Source organism: Papio anubis, chromosome 15 (genome assembly GCF_008728515.1).
Source record: "Papio anubis isolate 15944 chromosome 15, Panubis1.0, whole genome shotgun sequence".
NCBI lineage: Eukaryota > Metazoa > Chordata > Mammalia > Primates > Cercopithecidae > Papio > Papio anubis.
The window spans coordinates 91,229,388-91,248,237 of NC_044990.1; the positions used below are offsets into that span (position 1 = coordinate 91,229,388).

Here is an 18,850-nt window from a genome sequence, read left to right on the forward strand (position 1 = left end):
GTCCTCCTAGCAGGGGTCCAGTGGCACCATAGCAAGACCTCTGCCCCCATCCGTACCCCCGGACCATCCTGTGTGCAGCTGGGCTGCCCAGGCCCCACACACGCGAGGTGCACCCAGCACTCAGGAGCCTCCACACACGGCAACTCACACTGAGAACCCACACACCAGGCAGAAACCCCTTGGCTGGGCCAGGAGCACAGCCCCCCGATTTATAGAGAAGGCCCCGGGTGCCCTCTGAGGGGAGCTGTGGGGAGCGGCCCCCCAGAGCTGAGCACAGCCCGACCTTCCTTCCAGACACCAGCACTGGCATGTCCTAGCAGGTGAGGGTGGGTCAAACCTGCTGGATCTTAAGTTAATTGTTCGACGTGAAGGAAACCTGTGCGCGCCCTGGGGCACGACGTCCTGCCGCCTGCGTGGCCCCCGGAGCCAAAGCCACTGGCACAATGGGGCCCTTTTTCTGCCGGAGTGGACCTTCCCTGGTAGGAGAGACCCCAGCCTCGCCGTGGGTAGGACGCGCTTGCTAAACGCCCTCTCAAAGCCAACACTGGAAAACACCTTCCTCTAAATGAACATCCGAGTCAGAAAACAGAGGTGCTCACAGCAGGCACCACAGCCCCTCTGGGAATGTGTAGGGCTGTTTCAGGAAACTGCTCAGTAGCAAAGGCAGAAAACGCCAAGACACCTTCAAAAAGCAGGAATTAACTTTCCACAGGGAGGGCACCACCAAAAACGAGGGTGCGGGGCCCCGTAGGACGACAGGCTGCATCGGTTCACGCTGAAAATCCACCTGCTCCAGGGCCCCTCAGGCAGCCGGGTGGCCTCACGGGTCAGCGTTTCAGAGGCCAGCGAGTGGCCTGGGACGATAGATCGCGACACGGAGGTACATGACCCCATCATGGGGAAGAAAGTGCTTTAAAATAGATGCATGGAGGAAGAGCCTAAAAAGTAGTCCGGAGTAGCAACAAAAACCATCTTGAGGCAATGTGACGAAGGGCCGCTTTGATTTCCGTCTTGTGCTTCTAGACAGCATTCAAATATTCCAGCCTGAAACGCGTTATCTCAGCACCTGAACAAGGCTGGAGTCGTGGGCTGCCTCGGACCAGGGCAGGAAACACTTCTATGCTGTTTGGGAGGATGGAGGACAGACAGCGATGCTCTCAGGTCACCGGCACCAGCGGAGCCACCCACAGGGACTGCAGGGAAGGGAACTCGGCACCCGGTTTCCAGACGAAGCTTCCTTGGGATCCTGGCTTCCCAGGGCTCCGCACTGTCCCTTTCTCAGAATTTAGCGTGAGCATTTCCTGAGGCCTCTTCCTCCAGATGAGCTGGCTCTGGCCTGGCATCCCAGCATCCCCACACCCTCTGGTGACCACCACATGGCCCAGCAGCCACACAGCACCTGGCACCGCCTGGGCGTCTGAGGCTGGAGGAAGCTCTGCCCTTTCTTTTTTTTTTTTTTGAGACGGAGTCTCGCTCTGTCCCCAGGCTGGAGTGCAGTGGCGCGATCTCGGCTCACTTCAAGCTCCGCCTCCCGGGTTCACACCATTGTCCTGCCTCAGCCTCCCGAGTAGCTGGGACTACAGGCGCCCACCACCACGCCTGGCTAATTTTTTGTATTTTTAGTAGAGACAGGGTTTCACCATGTTGGCCAGGATGGTCTCCATCTCCAGACCTCGCGATCCACCCGCCTCAGCCTCCCAAAGTGCAGGGATTACAGGCATGAGCCACTGCGCCCGGCCTGAAACTCTGCCCTTTCTTTCGAGTCCTGCGGGGTGGGGCCGTGTGTGTCACTTTGGGCCCATGGAGGGTGGGTGTCACACGGCCACGTGAGAGCAGGGCATGGCGGGGCATGGACAGGGAGTGGTGGGAGGCAGCCCTGTGAGAGCTGGGGAGGCGTCCCAAAGCACCAGTGTCCTGCAGGTCGAGGGGGCGCACACACCGTGCCACTGCGGGAGGTGTGAGCTCCACGCTGCAGGGTATGTGAGACAGGGGTGAGCCGGTGCCCTTGGGTGAAGACACAAAGAATCCCGAGGGCCTGGTGAGGCCACAGGCCCGCACCTCCCACCCCCATGGCCTCGTGGCTCTGTGGGGTGACAGGGACCCGACCCTCATGTAGCTCAGTCCTCCCAAGGTCAGCTTGTGAAGAAGGGAGAGAGAATTATGGAAACAGGCGTCTCCGTAGGGGATTCTCCAAGACGCATTTGGAGGCAGGAAAATGCCTGAAGGCCCTTGATGGGCAGATGTCACATTGCTGGGCGAGCCACGGTGTGGACTCGGGGCCTCACTTTGGGAGCTCAGACGTGTCGCTGGCCCTGACGCTCATTGGTCTGAAGGACAAATCGAAGGCCCTCTGGTCACTGAAGCTCTGGGCTTTGTACTTGGCCAGGCGCGTGGACCTCCTGTGACGCTCAGGCTCCGATGCCTTCATCGTGTCCTGCGGGACCCTCTCAGCCCCGGGGTGGTCTGGGGGCCCCTTCTGGGCTGGGGCCTGGGGAGTCCAGCAGCCCCCAGCCTCGGGCGTGGGCTCAGCTGGGCTCTTTCTCAGCCTCAGGGGAGAGGTGGCAACGCTCGTGCCCCTGAGGGGGTGGCTTCCTGGGGGTGGGTGCCGGGTGCTGGGCTCCCCTAGGCCGCTGCCCCCCGACTGTCCACCATCCCTGGGGGCTGGGCTTCCAGACGCCCCACTCCTGCCAGCAGCATCTACTCCCTCAGCGGTGCCACTGATGGGCTGCTCCCAGGCCCGAGACGCCATCCCACATATCAAGGCCTGTTCCCAATCCTGTTCCCGAGCCTGCCCCTGAGCCCGTTTCTGGGCCTGCCCCTGAGCCTCTGTCTGGGTCTGCTCCCGACCCTGTTCCCGTGCCCGTTCCTGAGCCCCTTTCTGGGCCTGTTCCTGAGCCCGCCTCTGGACCTCTATCTGGGCCTGCCCCTGAGCCTGTTCCCGAGCCCGTTCCTGAGCCGCTTTCCGGGCCTGCCCCTGAGCCTCTATCTGGGTCTGCCCATGAGCCTGTTCCTGGGCCCATGCCTGAGCCCCTTTCTGGGCCTGCTGCTGAGTCCGTTTCTGGGCCTCTATCTGGGTCTGCCACTGGGCCTGTCCCTGAGCCTGTTCCTGAACCTGTTGTTCTGGGCCTGTCCCTGAACGTGTCCCTGAGCCCATTTCTGGGTCTGTCCCTGAACCTGTCCCTGGGTCCCGACGGCACTGAGCCTGTTCCCTGCAGGCCCGTGCCTGGGGAGTCCCCTTTCTGGGCCTGGTCACCCTGTAGCCTCCCCAGTTCCTGAACCTGTTTCTGGGCCTGTCCCTGAACGATGTCACCTGCTTGGGTCCTAGGGTCGGGGACACTGGCCCAGAGCTTGGCCTGTGTGTCACCAGCAGCAGGGGGCAGGTGTGCCTGTAGATGGGGAGGGTCCCGCTGGTGGGTGCCACCTGCCCACCCCATGTCCGCCTGCATGGGAGGCATCACGGGAAGCAGATGGTCAGGCTCTGCCCCACCGGGAGACATGACACCCTCCCTGCCCTTTGCCTGTGGGTTCTCAGGAGGCGACGGTGGGAGGCCAGGGCCATAGCTCGGGGACTCTGCCACACTCTTTGCCTGTGGTCTAGGATGATCAGAAGCAGGAATTCCAGACTTTGTGCTGAAACCCAAAAGGTTTCCTTCCACAGCCACATCCTTTCTGCCTCCTACGGCTGCCGTATGTCTGCTGGCTGCCGACGTGTTTGAAGTGTGTAATCGGGGTGCCTCTGGGTGCCGGGCGAGGGCCGCAGCGTCCTCTGGGTGACGGGCGAGGGCCACAGCGTCCTCTGGGTGCCGGGCGAGGGCCGCACTTCTCAGGAGGCTCCTCCCTGCTGCTCCACTCTTGGGCTCCGAGGATCCCCCGGGGGCCAGGAGGCCGTGGCTGTGGGGGTCTTGAGGGAGAGTCTCTCCTCTGGGATGGCTTTTGGACAAGGCTCTGCTTCCCTCCTGGCCCAGCGTCTCTGGCTCTCCCACTCTGCGGTCTCCAGGGCTCTGGGTGCTGCCTGGCACTGGTGCAGGCGTGGCACGGCTCACAACGCTCCCTGCAGCTGCCATCGCCCCACAGGCTTTCACACCTGGTTTGGGTCGTTCATTTAATGAGGACAGTGGGTTCTCATGAAATTCATGGCTGGTGATTTCCTCGGCAGCCTTCAGGGGCTGAGCGGACTCTGTTAGCAGTGGCCTTCTGCATTCCTCCAGTGCGTCGGGCACAGTCGTGCCCATCGGGGTGACACCCTCAGGCCCCATATGCCCCTTGGATGGTGCCGCCAGCGACGCGGGGGCACCTGTTGGATTTCTCCCGGTCGGGGACAGCACTTGCTGGCTGCTGGAAGCATGGTTGGTGTTTCCCCTCAGAAGGTTTTGTGAGGCTGCAGGATAACTCGTTGCGGAGCCCTTGTTTTGCGTTGATATTTCATTAGATTCTGGCAACGGATGCTTCTCCTCTCTGAGCTCAGAGGTCCTCTTTCCTGAAATATCGTCAGGATTCCTGGGACCATGTGAATTCTCAAAGCTGCCTTTGTTTTCCTTCTCTGTCTGGAGTCTCTCTGTCGGAACTCTCTCTGGGACACTGTGGTCGGCACCCGCAGTCCCTCTTGCTGCTGCCGGATCCCAAGCTGCCCCTGGCCCTTGCGGCAAAGAGACGCTGAGTCCCACCTGGGTCCCTGAAAGCTTGCTCAGTTCCACTGGGGCTTGGTGACCCTTTCTGTTCTCAGTCACGGTGGGAAATTCTATGTGTGCATTTTCAACCACATTCCCTCCTCCAAAAATATGAGAACGTTTGTTTTCACAACTTGCTGTATTTTGCAGCATGGGGGGAGGGGCTGGCATTTCGTGGACAACCGGGATTTGGACAGTTATCCGTGGGGACTCCGTGGCAGGCTGTGTTCTCCGAGCAGCCTGGACCGACGGAGTGTTCAGTGGTGGGATGTGGCCCGGCACCTTCTGTTCTGGGAAATACTTCTGGGTGGCAAAGAGCGGGTCTCTCCCTGGGTCTGGGAAGCCTGCTCCTTCCCGTTCGTCCTCTGAACTGCAAATAGTCATGGTGATTTCAGGGCCCTCCCCTGCACTCTCACCCGGGGGCCCAGGAGACCACGTGAGTCTGGCTCCCCTCACCTCCTGGACGCCTCCTGCAGTGCTCTCTGCCGTGGGGTCTGCCGTCCCGTCACCTGCGGCTGATCTGGTGCCCCACGGGCTGGCTGATCCCAGTGGGGACGATGCAGGCACAAGGCCAAGGAGGACTTCATCTGTGCAGGGAGCACAAGAGGGGGCCATCGAGGGGACAGCCTGGCCGTCCCTTCGAGCCATCACCTGGGGTGTCACGGGCTTCGAGGGCCTTGGCTGTCTTTGGGGCTCCCCCTCCAGGGGGCCCTTTCCTGCTGCTTTATTGCCACTGGGTTCTGTCTCCCTGGCACTGGAGAGCACGCTGGCTTCTCCTCTGGGCAGACGCCTCGCCTCCGAGTGGCTGATTTTGGTGCAGTGGGACAGCCAGCTCCTGGGGCCACAGACGATGGTGGCGATGCTGAGGGCCGGCAGGGGCTCGGCCGTGCAGGCCAGAAAGCGGGCGAGGGGCGTCTTGACGCAGGTGCTGGCCATGGTGGCCGTGTGTAGCACGCACACCTCTGGCCGATGCATCTTCTTCCTCTGCAGGTTCCTCTTCTTCCGCTCCTGCGTGTGCACCCTCAGCGCCCCGGCCTCTGAGCACAGGCAGCTGTTCTGCTCGAACTTCTCCCGCAGCTTGGACAGCACTGAGCTCTTGCCCATGATCTTCGGCAAGAGGCCCCTGGCGACTTTGGGCCGCTCCGCAGCGGGCTTCTCGCGCGCTTCTTTCTCCTTCGCCTCCTTCTCCTCGGCGGCCAAGAATATCTTTAGGATGTTCTTCACGGTGCTCTTCCCGGCCGGGTGGCCCCAGCGGGGCTTCTCGCTGGGGCAGGGCTTCGGGGCCGGCTCCTTGGTCTTCTCCAGGAGCTTGTTGATGGTGGCACCCACGAGGCCCCCACCAGGCCCCTGCTTGTCCTTGGAGATCAGCCGGCCCACCTCCCGGGTCCTCTTGAGGTAGCGCTCCCGGCCGGTGCCCAGGAACTTGGCCTGCAGGAGCTGGAAGCGCGTGGGCCTCTGGGTGGCCTCCTGGGTCTGGGTCTGGTGGCTGGGCCTGCTCTCCCCGGCCTCTGTCCCCGAGGGCCGGTCTGCGCGGCCCGTGACGTACAGCAGCAAGCTGCTGAGGATGGAGTGGGCGGCCGGGTCACAGGCCAGCTTGCCCATCTTCTTCTTCAGGGCTTGGGCGTCCACAGACATGATGTCACTGCAGGTCTTTCTGCTCTTCTGACTGTAGAAAAAAAGGAATCGTCACTTATTTCGTCATCATGTTTTTTGCAAGGTGATTCTAGAACATTGATTATGGGGCAATCCCATGTTCTCAGGGGCCCCGAAAGCGTGGTAGGGAGAGACAGAGATTAGGAGCCAGGAGCTGTGGCTTCTGGGCTGTCCCTGCTGTTAATTCGGGGGTGTCAGGGATGCCAAAGCTTTTCTGGGTCACTGTTTCCTGTTAAATGGCAGGAACTTCTGAGCCACGCTCCTCCTGAGGGCACTGAGGAGTTGACGTTGAACGGTTTTGTGAAAACATTTGGAAAACCACTTTGCATATGCAACATATTAAAAAAATTTAACAAACATATTTTGCTTGTACAGTAGGTGAAACAGCGAGTATAAAGAAGTGTCTATTCTCTGTGTGGCCTGTGTATGTCTCTACTGTTAAGTACGAAAGATGAAACTAACAGCATAAATTCTGCCACGGTCCAGGGACTTGGATCCCTACAGCAGAGATTCTGAAGATTTGGTAAATCGCTCAGGTCTGGGGTGGGTGGAGAGAGGAGAAAGAATTTCCTCACAAGCTCCTGGGCAGGAACCAGCACTGCAGTGGGCAGTGGCCCCCCAGGAGTGGGGGAGAAGGGGCTGCAGAGAGGAGGGGAGGAGGGGGCTGCAGAGAGGAGGGGAGGAGGGGGCTGCAGAGAGGAGGGGATACCCCGCAGATGAGGATGATGTGTCATATGAGAGAGCATGAAAGCAGATGATGTACTATAAGAGAGGAGGAGATGATGTAAATTATGATGTGATATAAATGGCAGAGATGATGTGAAGAGGGCATCATAAGAGATGAGGAGATGAGGGTTTCCTGCAGAGATGAAGTGATGATGTCATAAGAGAGGATGATGAGATGAGGGAATGGGAGGAGATGATGAGTAAATGCAGCCAGATGTGATGTGCTACCAAGGAGAGTGATGGTTACAAAAGAAAAGCTGACGTGATGAGGGAAATGCAAGAGGATGATGGAGGCAAATGCAGCCAGATGTGAAAAATTTACATATGAGGAGAGGGAATGTTAAGAGATATGAGAGGGTCAAGACCAATTCGGTCAAATCCTCGTCTCTTCCATTCCATATTCCCGATCAAATGTCCAACCCAGCGAGAAAGAGATGCCTGTCATGGTCCACCTAGGACTCCTTCCTACCAGCCCAGCTTTCAAGGAGACGGGACCAAGTGGGTCCAGCTTGGAGAGACAGGGTCTTTGTGATTTGATGGTGTTTTCTGAGCCTGGGTCCAGGGTAAGTTCTGCTCCCGAGCAGCTGTGACCACAGGAGCAAAGCTGGAAGGTCTCCCCAACTGTGGCAGGGGTGGAGCCGCCTCTGACCTCCACAGATGGTAATTCTGTGTAGACGCACCCAGAATCTTAGCTGTCACACCTGTTAGTCATTCATTCTAAGGAAATCATCAGGGACGAGGAACAAAGACTCAAGAATTACAGGAAAAGCCGCCTTCACGGTGCCGTTTATAATGTTGAAAAATCTAGAGCATCCTCCATGTCAAACTCCAGGCGGCCGCACAACGGCAGGTCCACATTCGTGGGAGAAGAGTCGGCGGCCAGACGCGGCTGGTGATGTGGCACCAAGTGGAAAGCTCACTCTAACCCGACTGTTTTCAAGAAGCTGAGGCCGGGCGCGGTGGCTCACGCCTGTAATCCCAGCACTTTGGGAGGCAGAGGTGGGCGGATCATGAGGTCAGGAGATCGAGACCATCGTGGCTAACACAGTGAAACCCCATCTCTACTAAAAATACAAAAAATTAGCCGGGCGAGGTGGAGGGCGCCTGTAGTCCCAGCAACTCGGGAGGCTGAGGCAGGAGAATGGCGTAAACCCAGGAGGCGGAGCTTGCAGTGAGCCGAGATCGCGCCACTGCACTCCAGCCTGGGCGACAGAGCGAGACTCCGTCTCAAAAAAAAAAAAAAAAAAAAGAAAGAAAGAAACTGAACAGGCTGAAAACAGACTGGAAGGAAATGTGTGGACATACTTCTCTTTTTGGGTTTGTCTGTGTTTTTCAAAGGAGAGAGCTCTGTTTTTGAAGCCATGGACAGATTTCCTTGTTAAAAGCTTCTGCCAAGCAGCCCTGATGGGGGAGGTGACAGCAGCTGACCACATGACCGCGTGGCTGTGTTGCCGTGGGCATGCGATGACCGAGGGCCAGGACAGACCCCACACGGAGGAGTGGCCGGGCCACAGATGGAACACAGGACTCTGCTTCCTCCACCTCCCCAGACGCCTCCCTTGCTCAGTTCAGTGAGTTCACGCGGAGAGTGTGCTGTTCTCCCCCAAACCCCGGTGGGCATCAGTGGATCAAGAGGCCTTGCTGAGATCCGGATTTCGGGGCCACACCACCACCGCCTGTGATCCACGGTCTGGGGTGGGGCCTGGGAATCTGCATTTTAACGAGTCCCTGGTGATTCTGAGGCTGGTCCGGGGACCTCACTCGGAACCACTGAGGCAGACGGCGCTCCTTCCAAACCAGGCGAGGATGAGACACACGAAAACTAAACTCGGAACCTGCCGCAAGGCCACAGTGTGCTGCGAGCTGGGACGACTGTAAAAATAAACTAATCCAAGGAGCAGCTGTGCGTCCTGCTGCCAGGCACGCCCTTGTTCTGAGTCATCGGAGCCCACCCAGGAAGGAGCCGCTGTGTCCCCGTGGCTGGTAAAGTGATCCAGGGCAGCCCCAGAACTGCCCCAGCCAGCGGCCGCCCATACCCCGCCGAAGCCAGGGTGGACAGGCACACTCTCAGCTGCGCCGTGGGGACGGGGAGGACAGAGGAGCAGGCCGACCTCGGGCTTGGGGCACCAGCCTGGGGGCATCGTGCTCCCTCCGAAGGCTGTACCCCCAGCCATCACAGGGTCAGCGGCCCTACCTGCCTTCCGCCGGGCGTCTCCGGGCACGTCCCCTCTGCTGTGACTGGGCCGCCCGTGGAGGGCTGCGCTCCCTTCACCCGAGGAGGCTGAACTTCTCAGGCCGTTGTCCACAGAGCCTGTCACACGTTTTGTCCCCGCTGGCTGGGCGTCTCAGTTGTCTTAATGACTTTGCAGGTGAGTCATTCGGATGACTGACCCAGCCATGCTGACTGCTTGCGGTGGGGACATTCTGATCATCTGAATAAAGGCCGCCTGGCTCAGCCACGTGTGACGTCCGTCTGCCCCTTCCCACATCCCTCGCTGACGGCTTCTGAGCCCCACCGTCCAAATAGAAAGATGAAAAACAGAGCTGGAATTAAACCAGCTCATCCTCCTGCCTTGACGGGAGGCGAGTTTGGAAGCAGAGAGTAATGGAGCTCCACGCTGACTTATAAATTCCCATTGCCCTGACCTCAGGTGGTGAGCGGCTTGGGCAGGGGACCACTCCCCATACTCGGAGGCCCTGTCGAGGCCGAGCGCCTGTCCCGGGTGGTGTGGCCGTGTTAGTGGGACCCTCGTAGGTTGGACTTGCCTCACGCCCTCCTTAAGAGTCACAGTGACTCAAAATCCAGTTTAGCTCCATAGCACATCTGAGTCTGTGACCGCTTATGAGGTCAGGGTGTCATCAGGACCTGGCCGGCAAGCAGAGGTGGGCACAGAGCACAGACTCGGCCGCCCCGTCCCGTTCTTCAGCTGTCACAGTGGCATTCACCCCGCAGTGTGATCGTCTGAAACACGTTTTCACTCGCAGAGATCAGGATGCTCCTCTGGGTTTATCGGCTGAGGATTAGGGGTTCGGCCAGAGCTAGAAAGTCCTCTTTGGGTGAGTCCCGCCTCGCTGAGGTGGCCTCAGCCATGGACCTGTGGCTGTTGGAGGCGTCCGCAGTTCAGGACGACACCCTTGGGCGGGAGCGAGAGGGGATTCCACAGCCCCCTTCACAGAGCCTTTGTGTTTTGCAATCATCATTAACCAAGTTCCTCCCTGGGCCTGGCCTGCCACTCCCCTGCTCCCTGCTGTCCTGCCGTCCCCCTGGACTGCCCCTTCTCATCATGAGGTCCTGCGCCCACCGCCCACTATTGCGCTCACCCTCGCTGGTCCCTGCCCCTCGCCGGAGCCTCAGAGGTGCTGCTGTCTTTGGGTTCCTTGAACCTGCGGGTGGTTCCTTCTTCTGGGGTCTGCACGAGCAGCCCCCCAGCTCAGCATGTTCTGCGCTCTGGGCTTCACTGGCCGGGGGATTCCAGGAGTCCACGGCCCACGGCTGCTGCTGCTGGCATGTCCCAGGTGACTACTGTCACAGCACTACAATTTTCTAAGATCCGAGTGCACTTTTAAACGAGTCACCTCTGTTTTTGCCCAGCTCCCCACTAGAGCAGAGCCCCTCCGTGGGCAGGACCTGTGTTGGTTCTGATCTTTACTTTCCCGAGCCTACAGCAGCGCTGGGCACAGCTGGGCGGGCTGGCAGCAGACCCGTGGGTGGCGAACAGCGTTCCACAGAATATCGATTTACCCACCGCCGGCAGCGCCCGCGGAGGCTCGGTTCACTCACTACGCAACCCCCTTTCCCTCCTCGCCACCCCCTTTCCTGCCAGCTCCAGCCTCCACCCCACTTGCCCACTCCACGCCCAACCTCGCTGTGCCCTTCAGCCTGGAACAGCCTCGCTGCCTCCCTGACGAGCTCCTGCTCATCCTTCACAACCCGGCTCAGATGCCCCCACCTCAGGGAGCCTTTCCCAGAGGCCCAGCTCTGGGAGCCCCACGGTGACCCGCACAGACCTCGGTGTTCCCACAAAGGGGAACAGCACAGACGCCAGGAGCGCCCCCAAGTCATGAACTGAGAGGGGGGCCCAGGACTTTCGGCGACTCCCCCACAAGGCTCTGCGCGTCTCCTGCGAAGGTGGCCCCGCCCTCTCCCACGTGCTGCTGAGGGAACCCGTCCTCACGTGCCAGAGCCAGCGCTGCCCCTTGGGCCGTCCGCCCCGCCCCTCAAAGCCTCCCGCAAAGGCCCCTGGTCAGAGCTGCGCTGGCTGAGTCTGGGCTGCCTTGTGTGACCGCTGCCCGCCCAGCAGTGCGGGGCGAGGCCAGGCCTCCCTCGGAGTCCCCCCAGCACTTGGACGAGCTGCAGAACCACAGGGAATGGAATGTCTTCCTCCCAGGGGCCAATATAAACAGCAGGGTGCCCGGCTTTCCTAATTTAGTTGTCGGTGGCTCTGGCCAGCCAGAGAGGTCGTTTGAAAATACAGTGAGACTAGAGTCCATCACAGCGCAGGAGACACACCCGGCCCACCTTGACATGGACAGCAGCACCCTACGGCAGGTTCTTTGCTGGGGCTCTGGACAGCGAGGCCTGGAGGCCACTGTTCTGCCTGGTCAGTGGCTGTGCTGGGCTCACCTGAGCCTGGCCCTGCTCGGAGAGCCCTCGGGCCGTGGGAACACCCTCGGCCGTGGTGTGCTCCTCTGAGAGAAGGGCAGGGCCGGTTTCATGCGGCAGCTGGGCCTACAACTGTGCGGCTGTTCCAGGAGCCTGCTCAGAACACGGACCAGCCTCAGCCATGTCACACACATCCCCGCACCAGCCCCACATGCTTCTGACCGACATTTGGATGCCCTCAGCCAACAGTGCTTACAAAACACGTCCTGGGCCTCCATCCACACCAGAGGCCTGCACTGCCATTTCCTGCCCCTCTGCGGATGAGCCTGGGGCCACTCACCCCTCCTCCTCTTGGTAGCTTGGCCCCCACCCTCCCTGCCCTCTGCGGCTCAGCACCGGTCTCCCTGCCCTCTGCCCCCAGCTTCCCTGCCCTCTGCTCCCAGCCTCCCTGCCCTCCGCCCCCAGCCTCCCTCCCCTCTGCCCCCAGCCTCCCTGCCCTCTGCCCCCAGCCTCCCTGCCCTCTGCTCCCCAGCCTCCCTGCCCTCTGTGGCTCGCCCCCGGTCTCCCTGCCCTCTGTGGCTCGCCCCTGGTCTCCCTGCCCTCTGTGGCTCAGCCCCCGGCTTCCCTCCCCTCTGGGGTTCTCTCTGGCTAGCCTGGAGGAACGAGACACCTTTCTGCAGACGTGGACCTGCCAGTGTCCAGGCCAGGCAGGGTGAGAGACGCCTGCCTGAGATGTGGTCCCCAAGCAGAGTGTGGACCTGGGGAGGGTTTAACCAAAGGCCTTGAATAAGTGGCCTCCGTGGCCCAACTGTTCTGCTGATGATAGGCGACATTCTGCCCAGAGACCAGCCAGGCGTGGGCTCCATGGCCGGCTCTAGGCCACCAGGCAGGGTCCACTGAATTAGTGTTATAAAAAGAGAAGGGCCGGGCACGGTGGCTCACGCCTGTAATCCCAGCACTTTGGGAGGCTGAGGTGGGCAGATCACGAGGTCAGGAGTTCGAGGCCAGCCTGGCCAACATGCTGAAACCCTGTCCCTACTAAAAACACAAAACTTAGCTGGACGCAGTGGTGGGTGCCTGTAGTCCCAGCTACTCGGGAGGCTAAGGCAGGAGAATCGCTTGAACCCTGGAAGCAGAGGTTGCAGTGAGCCGAGAAACTCCATCTCAAAAAAAAAAAAAAAAAGGCTGGGTGTGGTGGCTCAAACCTGTAATCCCAGCACTTTGGGAGGCCGAGACGGGCGGATCACGAGGTCAGAAGATCAAGACCATCCTGGCTAACACGGTGAAACCCCGTCTCTACTAAAAAATACAAAAAACTAGCCTGGCGAGGTGGCGGGCGCCTGTAGTCCCAGCTACTCGGGAGGCTGAGGCAGGAGAATGGCGTAAACCCGGGAGGCGGAGCTTGCAGTGAGCTGAGATCCGGCCACTGCCCTCCAGTCTGGGCGACAGAGCAAGACTCTGTTTCAAAAAAAAAAAAAGAAGAGAGAGAAGCAAGCTCGCCTCCTTAGTAGCTTTTTTTTTTTTTAAGATTGGTTTTAAACAACACTGATCCCTTTAAGTTGAGGCTCCTAACATTTTACAAATAAATCTAAACTTGATCTTAGCCTAAAGGCTGAGAAGAGATTACTAAAGAATCTAATATTAGACTTATGAAAAAGAAAAGCTAACCCCAAAGGATGCGTACTTTCTAAAAATCCTGGAAGGCTGGAGGCCCGGCCAGGATCCTGCGGGGTGGGGAGAGCGGCCCTCAGGCGGGGTGGAGCTGATCTGGCCACGCCCCTCCCCAGCAGCTTCTGTGCATTATTGCAGCGGTCACTGTCCATCTAGGAAAGCCGAGAACAAGTGTTTGCTGACTGCTCCCTGTTGATTTTTGGTAACTAGGTGCGGAATAGTTCAGACTGTGCTAATGAACCAGTCGGAGAACTGAGTATCTGTATTTCCTGGAAATAAATCTGGCTAACGATGGGTGTGGCCTTTTGGGCCGGGATACCCTAAGGCCTTGACCTGAACATGTTTTGTGACCTACATAAGACCTTATATGTGAGTGACTTAGCTGGGACCTACAAAGGGGCATCTGGTCAACCGGCAGTGACCAGCGAAGGAGTGTCTAGTTGGCTGTGACTGATAACGGGGTCACTGTCCATCCCAGGCTGACTGAGGCCGTAAGCACTGGACGCTCTTCCAGGCCTGAGACATGAGTAAGTCAGCAGAGGGTTCCAGGGACGCTTGCTCGCTGCCTAATGACAGCAACTGCCTCGGGCCCCTCAGTACCTGTGGGACGTGCAGGTCCTCGGGTTAGTGAGCTTCTGTCACGAATTTGTGCTACAAATATATAGATTATAAAGGAAACCGATGAAACAGCAGGCAAAATTTCTAACACATAATAAGAACTACAATGTAGTATATTATATTGCAACAGAATGCCGTTCTGTTGGATGATAGCATTACCGAAGGTTAAATTCCGATTTTGAATAAACAGTGGTTACAGAAGAGCCTGCTCTTTTCTGAGGAAATTCATCGGAAATATTTACGGTGAGAGGATACAGGGTCGGCAGATCACTCTCAAATGGTTCAGAAACAATTGTGTGTGCGAGCTCATATGTACGAGTGTGTGCGCATGCTCACGTGGGTGCAGTGAGAGACAAGAGCAAATAGTAACAGCTGCTGATGCTGGGCGAAGGGGTGTGGGAGTTGTTGGGGCTAGTTTTGTTTGAAACAAACTTAAAAATGAACCGTTAAGATAGGAGAGGGAGACAGCACAGCTGTGTCATGACAGGTGTCATTCAAGGACCCTGACAGCACAGACGGTCCCAGGAGAGGTGAGGCTTTGCGGAACCCCGGGGTGCACGAGCATCCCGCTGGCAGGGCCCTGGGGACTGTGTGCTCTCCGGCTTTCTGGTGGGTGGGACAAGACAAGGCTGTCCCCCGGATCTGCAGGCTGGTCATGGTCCCCAGCGGCACCACCAGGGCCCCAGGTCGTGCAGCCTGTCCTGCCCGAGGGAGAGCCAGAGTTGGGGGTCCTGGGCGATCACCCTTCTTGGGGCACAAGGAGGGTGGGGAAGGCATCGTGCCCACGGGGCTGCACGATGGTTCAGACCCTGGGGACCACCCCTGTGGCCATCAGACAGAACGTTCGCGACGTGCGTGGTGCCAGACACAGAATGTCCCAGATCAGGCACGGTCCCCGCCTTTGTCTGTCTGCCCCAGATCACACACAGTCCCTGCCTTTGTCTGTCTAAGCCCTTGTTTGCTGACCAGCAGCCGGTCGGGGTGCAGCACACGAATCCCGAGATGGTCTCAGGCTGTTCTTTGAGACCTCGTGTGAATGCTTTTCCCGCAGCGGGCTGAGTGAGCTGATAACTTATTTCTGTGTGTTAACTGGAAATGCGTCTGCACACCAGGGATTGTAATCAGGGGAGCTGCAGTGCCTGCACTCCGACTCCAAAGTTATTTCCAACCTAAAGCAACCTTTGGAATGAACTTCAGTGATGGAGTTTTTTAAGCGCAGAGGTTTGGATTGAACACCAGTCTGGGTATTACCGATTTTATCAGCGGATGTTCTGTTAATTTTTATACCCACAGCCAAAACAGGTGGCACTGGCTTCTGGCAGCCGAGCCTGAGGTTATGCAATCGCCAGGGTTTGCTGCGGGCTGTGGTGGTGGTGAGGTCTCCCGGGATTAGGGGAAGGGGAGAAAGTTTGAGTGTGGTTTTCAGATGCATCGGGTTTAAAAGCTGCTCTGTGCTCACAAAATGCAGCTCTGGGAGAGATACTCAGACCTCCTGAATCTTACTTTCCTTGTCTACAAAACGGGGGTAGTAAAAAGGGCCCTGCTTCTAGGCGAGCATGGAATAGATAGAAATAACATTCGTTAGGGAGCCCGAGGTTCTAGGCCTGACGGGGCTGGGCTTTGCCACTTCCTGGGCTGGGCGCACCGAGTGGCTGTCCCGCCCGCTTGAGTCACGGAGCCTCCCTGGATCCGCTCCCTCCAACATGGGAAAGGAAGGACAAGGACAGCTCTGCCATGGCTTTCAGATATGAAAACACTGGAGACAATAATTTTAAATATAAATGCAAAATCTCTTAATCAAAGAGTTTGGGAAAACGGATTCATGTTAATCAGCCTGAAGTCTAAACACGTGTGTGTTACTGACGTGCTCATATTCCCACACGGCACATGTTCCTAGCGTGTGACTTCTGTGTGGCGTGTTTGTGAGGATGCCCATGTCCTTTCTCAGCCATGATTGGGACTCTCCATCCCAAGTCCTGGCTTCAGATCTCACATTCGTGGGCCTGAGAGAGAGGTGTCTGCCGATAGCTTCAGGCTGAGAACAGGCATATTCTGGGCCTCATCTGCCTCTGAAGCATCCTTGTCTGCCATCTGGGAGTGAGAGGTGCTCATCCTCCCACCTGCCCCTTCCTGGTGCCTCATGTCTCGCAAGAGATGTGGATCTACAGGGATGTGCAACGCTGACGCTCCCAGAGAACTCCTGGGGAGCCACACCTTGCTGGGCCTAAGGGATTGTGAAATGTGCCCTCTTTTCCTTCCTTCCCTCCTTCCTTCCTTCCTTCCTTCCCTTGCCCTTCCCCTTTCTCCCTCCCTCCCTCCCTTCCTTTTTTCCTTCCTTCCTCCCTCCCTCCTTTCCTTTCTGCTTTCCTGCCTTTTCTCCTTCCTTCCCTCCCTCCCTCCTTCCTTCTTCCCTCTCTCCCTCCCTTTCTTTTTTCTTTTTTTTTTTTAGGGTCTGACTGTGTTACCTGGGCTGGAGTGCAGTGACATGATCTCGACTCACTGCAACCTCAACCTCTCAGGCTCTGGCAATCCTCCCACCTCAGTCTCCCAAGGAGCTGGGACTACAGGCGTCAACACCGCGTCCAGCTAATTTTTGTATTATTATTATTATTTTTTGTAGAGACAGGGTTTTGCCATGTTGCCCAGGCTTGTCTCAAACTTCTGAGCTCGAGTGATCCTCCCGCCTCGGCCTCCCAAAGTGCTGGGATTATAGGCCTGGGTCACTACACTTGGCCACACCTTATTTCATAAGAATGTCTTGGAGAAACAAAAATAAAAACTCCATCATTTAAACTATGGACACCATAAAATATAGGATGCACCACAATTTCAGAAAAATGAAAGACAAAAATGCATCCTAGACTGAAATACGGCACCACTGCGCTGTAGGGACAGACTAATGCCTTTTCAGAAGAGCGGGGGAGCAGCACTGGAGGTCGCCATAAGAGCAGGTGTTCGCAAACGCCACTCACGCGACGGAACCCACTGAGAGCCACACCCACGGGGTATTTGAATTATGGCACAGGAGTACCATGGAATACTAGGCAGCAGTTAAAAAGGCGGAGATTGGTCTGTGTATGGTGATACAGAAAAATATTTTAAAACCTAGTTTAATGAAAACAGCCAAAAGCAAACCATGGCGTATACGATGCTTCCTGTTTGGGGAAAGAGATTGTGTGTGTGGCACAGCACGCAAATGCAGGGGTGTCTCACGTATAGGCGCACAGCCAGGGTGTGTGTGTGGAGGAGGCTCCTGGGAGGACACTTAGGCCACTGTGGCCTTGTTATCTGGGTGGCTGGAAGCTGCTTTCCCCACACGCTGCTGTGAATGCATTTGGATTCCCGAAGCTGTGCACACGTCACTTTTATAACAACAATGAAACCCGCCGGTGCCGTTTTAAACAGCAGAGTTGGCTCGGTGTCCCCTCAGTGCCCCCTCAGTGCCCCCTCAGTGTCTCCCTCAGTGTCTCCCTCAGTGTCCCCTCAGTGCTTTCTGTGGCTTTTTCTTTTCAACTTTTGGGTCTCTCTGTAACAGAAAAGTGAAGAAAGGCACTGCCGGCTTTTGTTTACGATGCTTGTGGGTTTTGTGTTTGTGTGTTCTAATCTAGAATCGGTTTCTAAATAGACTCACTTTCTGATTCTCACAGAGGGGTTTGATTCGCGGATGGAGACGGAGTCCACCCCGTTTGAATCCAGCCGTGCCCTGCTCATGCGAGCTGGCCTTGCCTTCCACACAGCGGGGCACACAGCAGGGCACACAGCAGGTGGAGAGGGAAAGCCTCTTTCCGGAAAGCCGGCTACACAGGTACTACTGCTGTGTTACGTACGCTAGCAACAGGTCTGACTTACCTTAACTGGGTTTCTTTTCCTGAAAGGTAATCCTCGGTTAATTTCCCCACACCCACGGTCCTGGGACCACGCTGCACGGATGTGTGCGACGTGAGGCCCCTCGCCCCGATGTGCCTGTCTCTCTGGTTCTTCTGACTTAAAGCGCCAGTAGCAGCTCGGTTAGTCCGGTTATTCGGAAGCTCAGCACAGAGCTGCACTGCTGCGGCCTGCCCAGCGTAGAAGGCTACAGATTCCTCTACCAGCATGGACTATACTTCCCACAAAACGAACCGGGCGTCTCTATTCCGTTTCCCTCCATTCCACCCTACCCATTCCTTCATTCCTTCCCTCCACTGTTCCAGGGCTCCCCCCAAGACCCTTTCCTGGGTTCCTTCCTTCCCTTTGTTCCTTCCTTCCCCCCATTCCTTCCTACCCAGACCTCCCACCCATTCCGACCTCCACCCTTCCTCCACCCCCCCAAGACCCGTCACCCCGGAACCACCCCTTCCTGGTTCCCTTCCCTCCCCGGTTCCCTTCTGTCCTTCCCTTCCCTTCCTTCCATTCCGGGCCCCCTTCCTGTTCCTGGGTCCTTCCCTGTTCCTTCCCCCCCCTGGTGTTCCCCCCTGCGTCCTTGTTCCTTCCCCTGACCCTTTCCTTTGTCCCCGGACACCTCTACCCCCGGACACACCTACCCCCGGGACACGCCTACCCCCGGACACGCCTATCCCCGGGATACCCCTACCCCCGGACACCCTTACCCCCGGACACTCCTATCCCCGGACACCCCTACCACCAGACACCCCGGACACCCCTACCCCCGGGACACCCCTACCCCCGGACACGCCTGCTCCTTGCACTGAATGAATGCCAGGGTTGTTTCTACCAAGGGGAGGCGGCCGGGGAGGGAGGCGCCGGGAAGTGGCTGGCAGGGCCCATCCGGGAAGCCTAGACCCAACACACCTGAGAGTGGGGGTCCGTGGCGCCCGCCTGTGAAGCCCACCGGCCTCTCTTGCCAGTCCACTCACACAGGAATCCCAAGTGGGAGCATAAAGACGCCACCACTTCCCCCTTTCAAATCAGCCCA

General features: G+C 57.8%; 1 protein-coding gene across 1 annotated transcript; it reads right to left on the reverse strand.

The window, feature by feature from the left end:
- Positions 1 to 1,661: 1,661 nt before the first annotated feature.
- Positions 1,662 to 12,000, reverse strand: LOC116270528. The gene is made up of 3 exons (XM_031655698.1): positions 9,241 to 12,000; positions 3,291 to 6,333; positions 1,662 to 3,223 (listed from the first exon to the last, which is right to left on the reverse strand). Exons 2-3 carry the CDS (start codon positions 6,300 to 6,302, stop codon positions 2,282 to 2,284), a joined length of 3,954 nt encoding a protein of 1,317 aa, XP_031511558.1. The 5' UTR covers positions 6,303 to 6,333; positions 9,241 to 12,000; the 3' UTR covers positions 1,662 to 2,281.
- Positions 12,001 to 18,850: the final 6,850 nt, after the last annotated feature.

Excerpts from the sequence above, each read along its gene's own strand:
- LOC116270528 (XM_031655698.1), bottom strand. The coding sequence starts at position 6,302 with ATGTCTGTGGACGCCCAAGCCCTGAAGAAGAAGATGGGCAAGCTGGCC. Across the intron at positions 3,224-3,290 it reads GTGACATCGTTCAGGGACAG|GCACGGGCCTGCAGGGAACA; the intron begins GCCCAGAAACAG and ends GGGACTCCCCAG.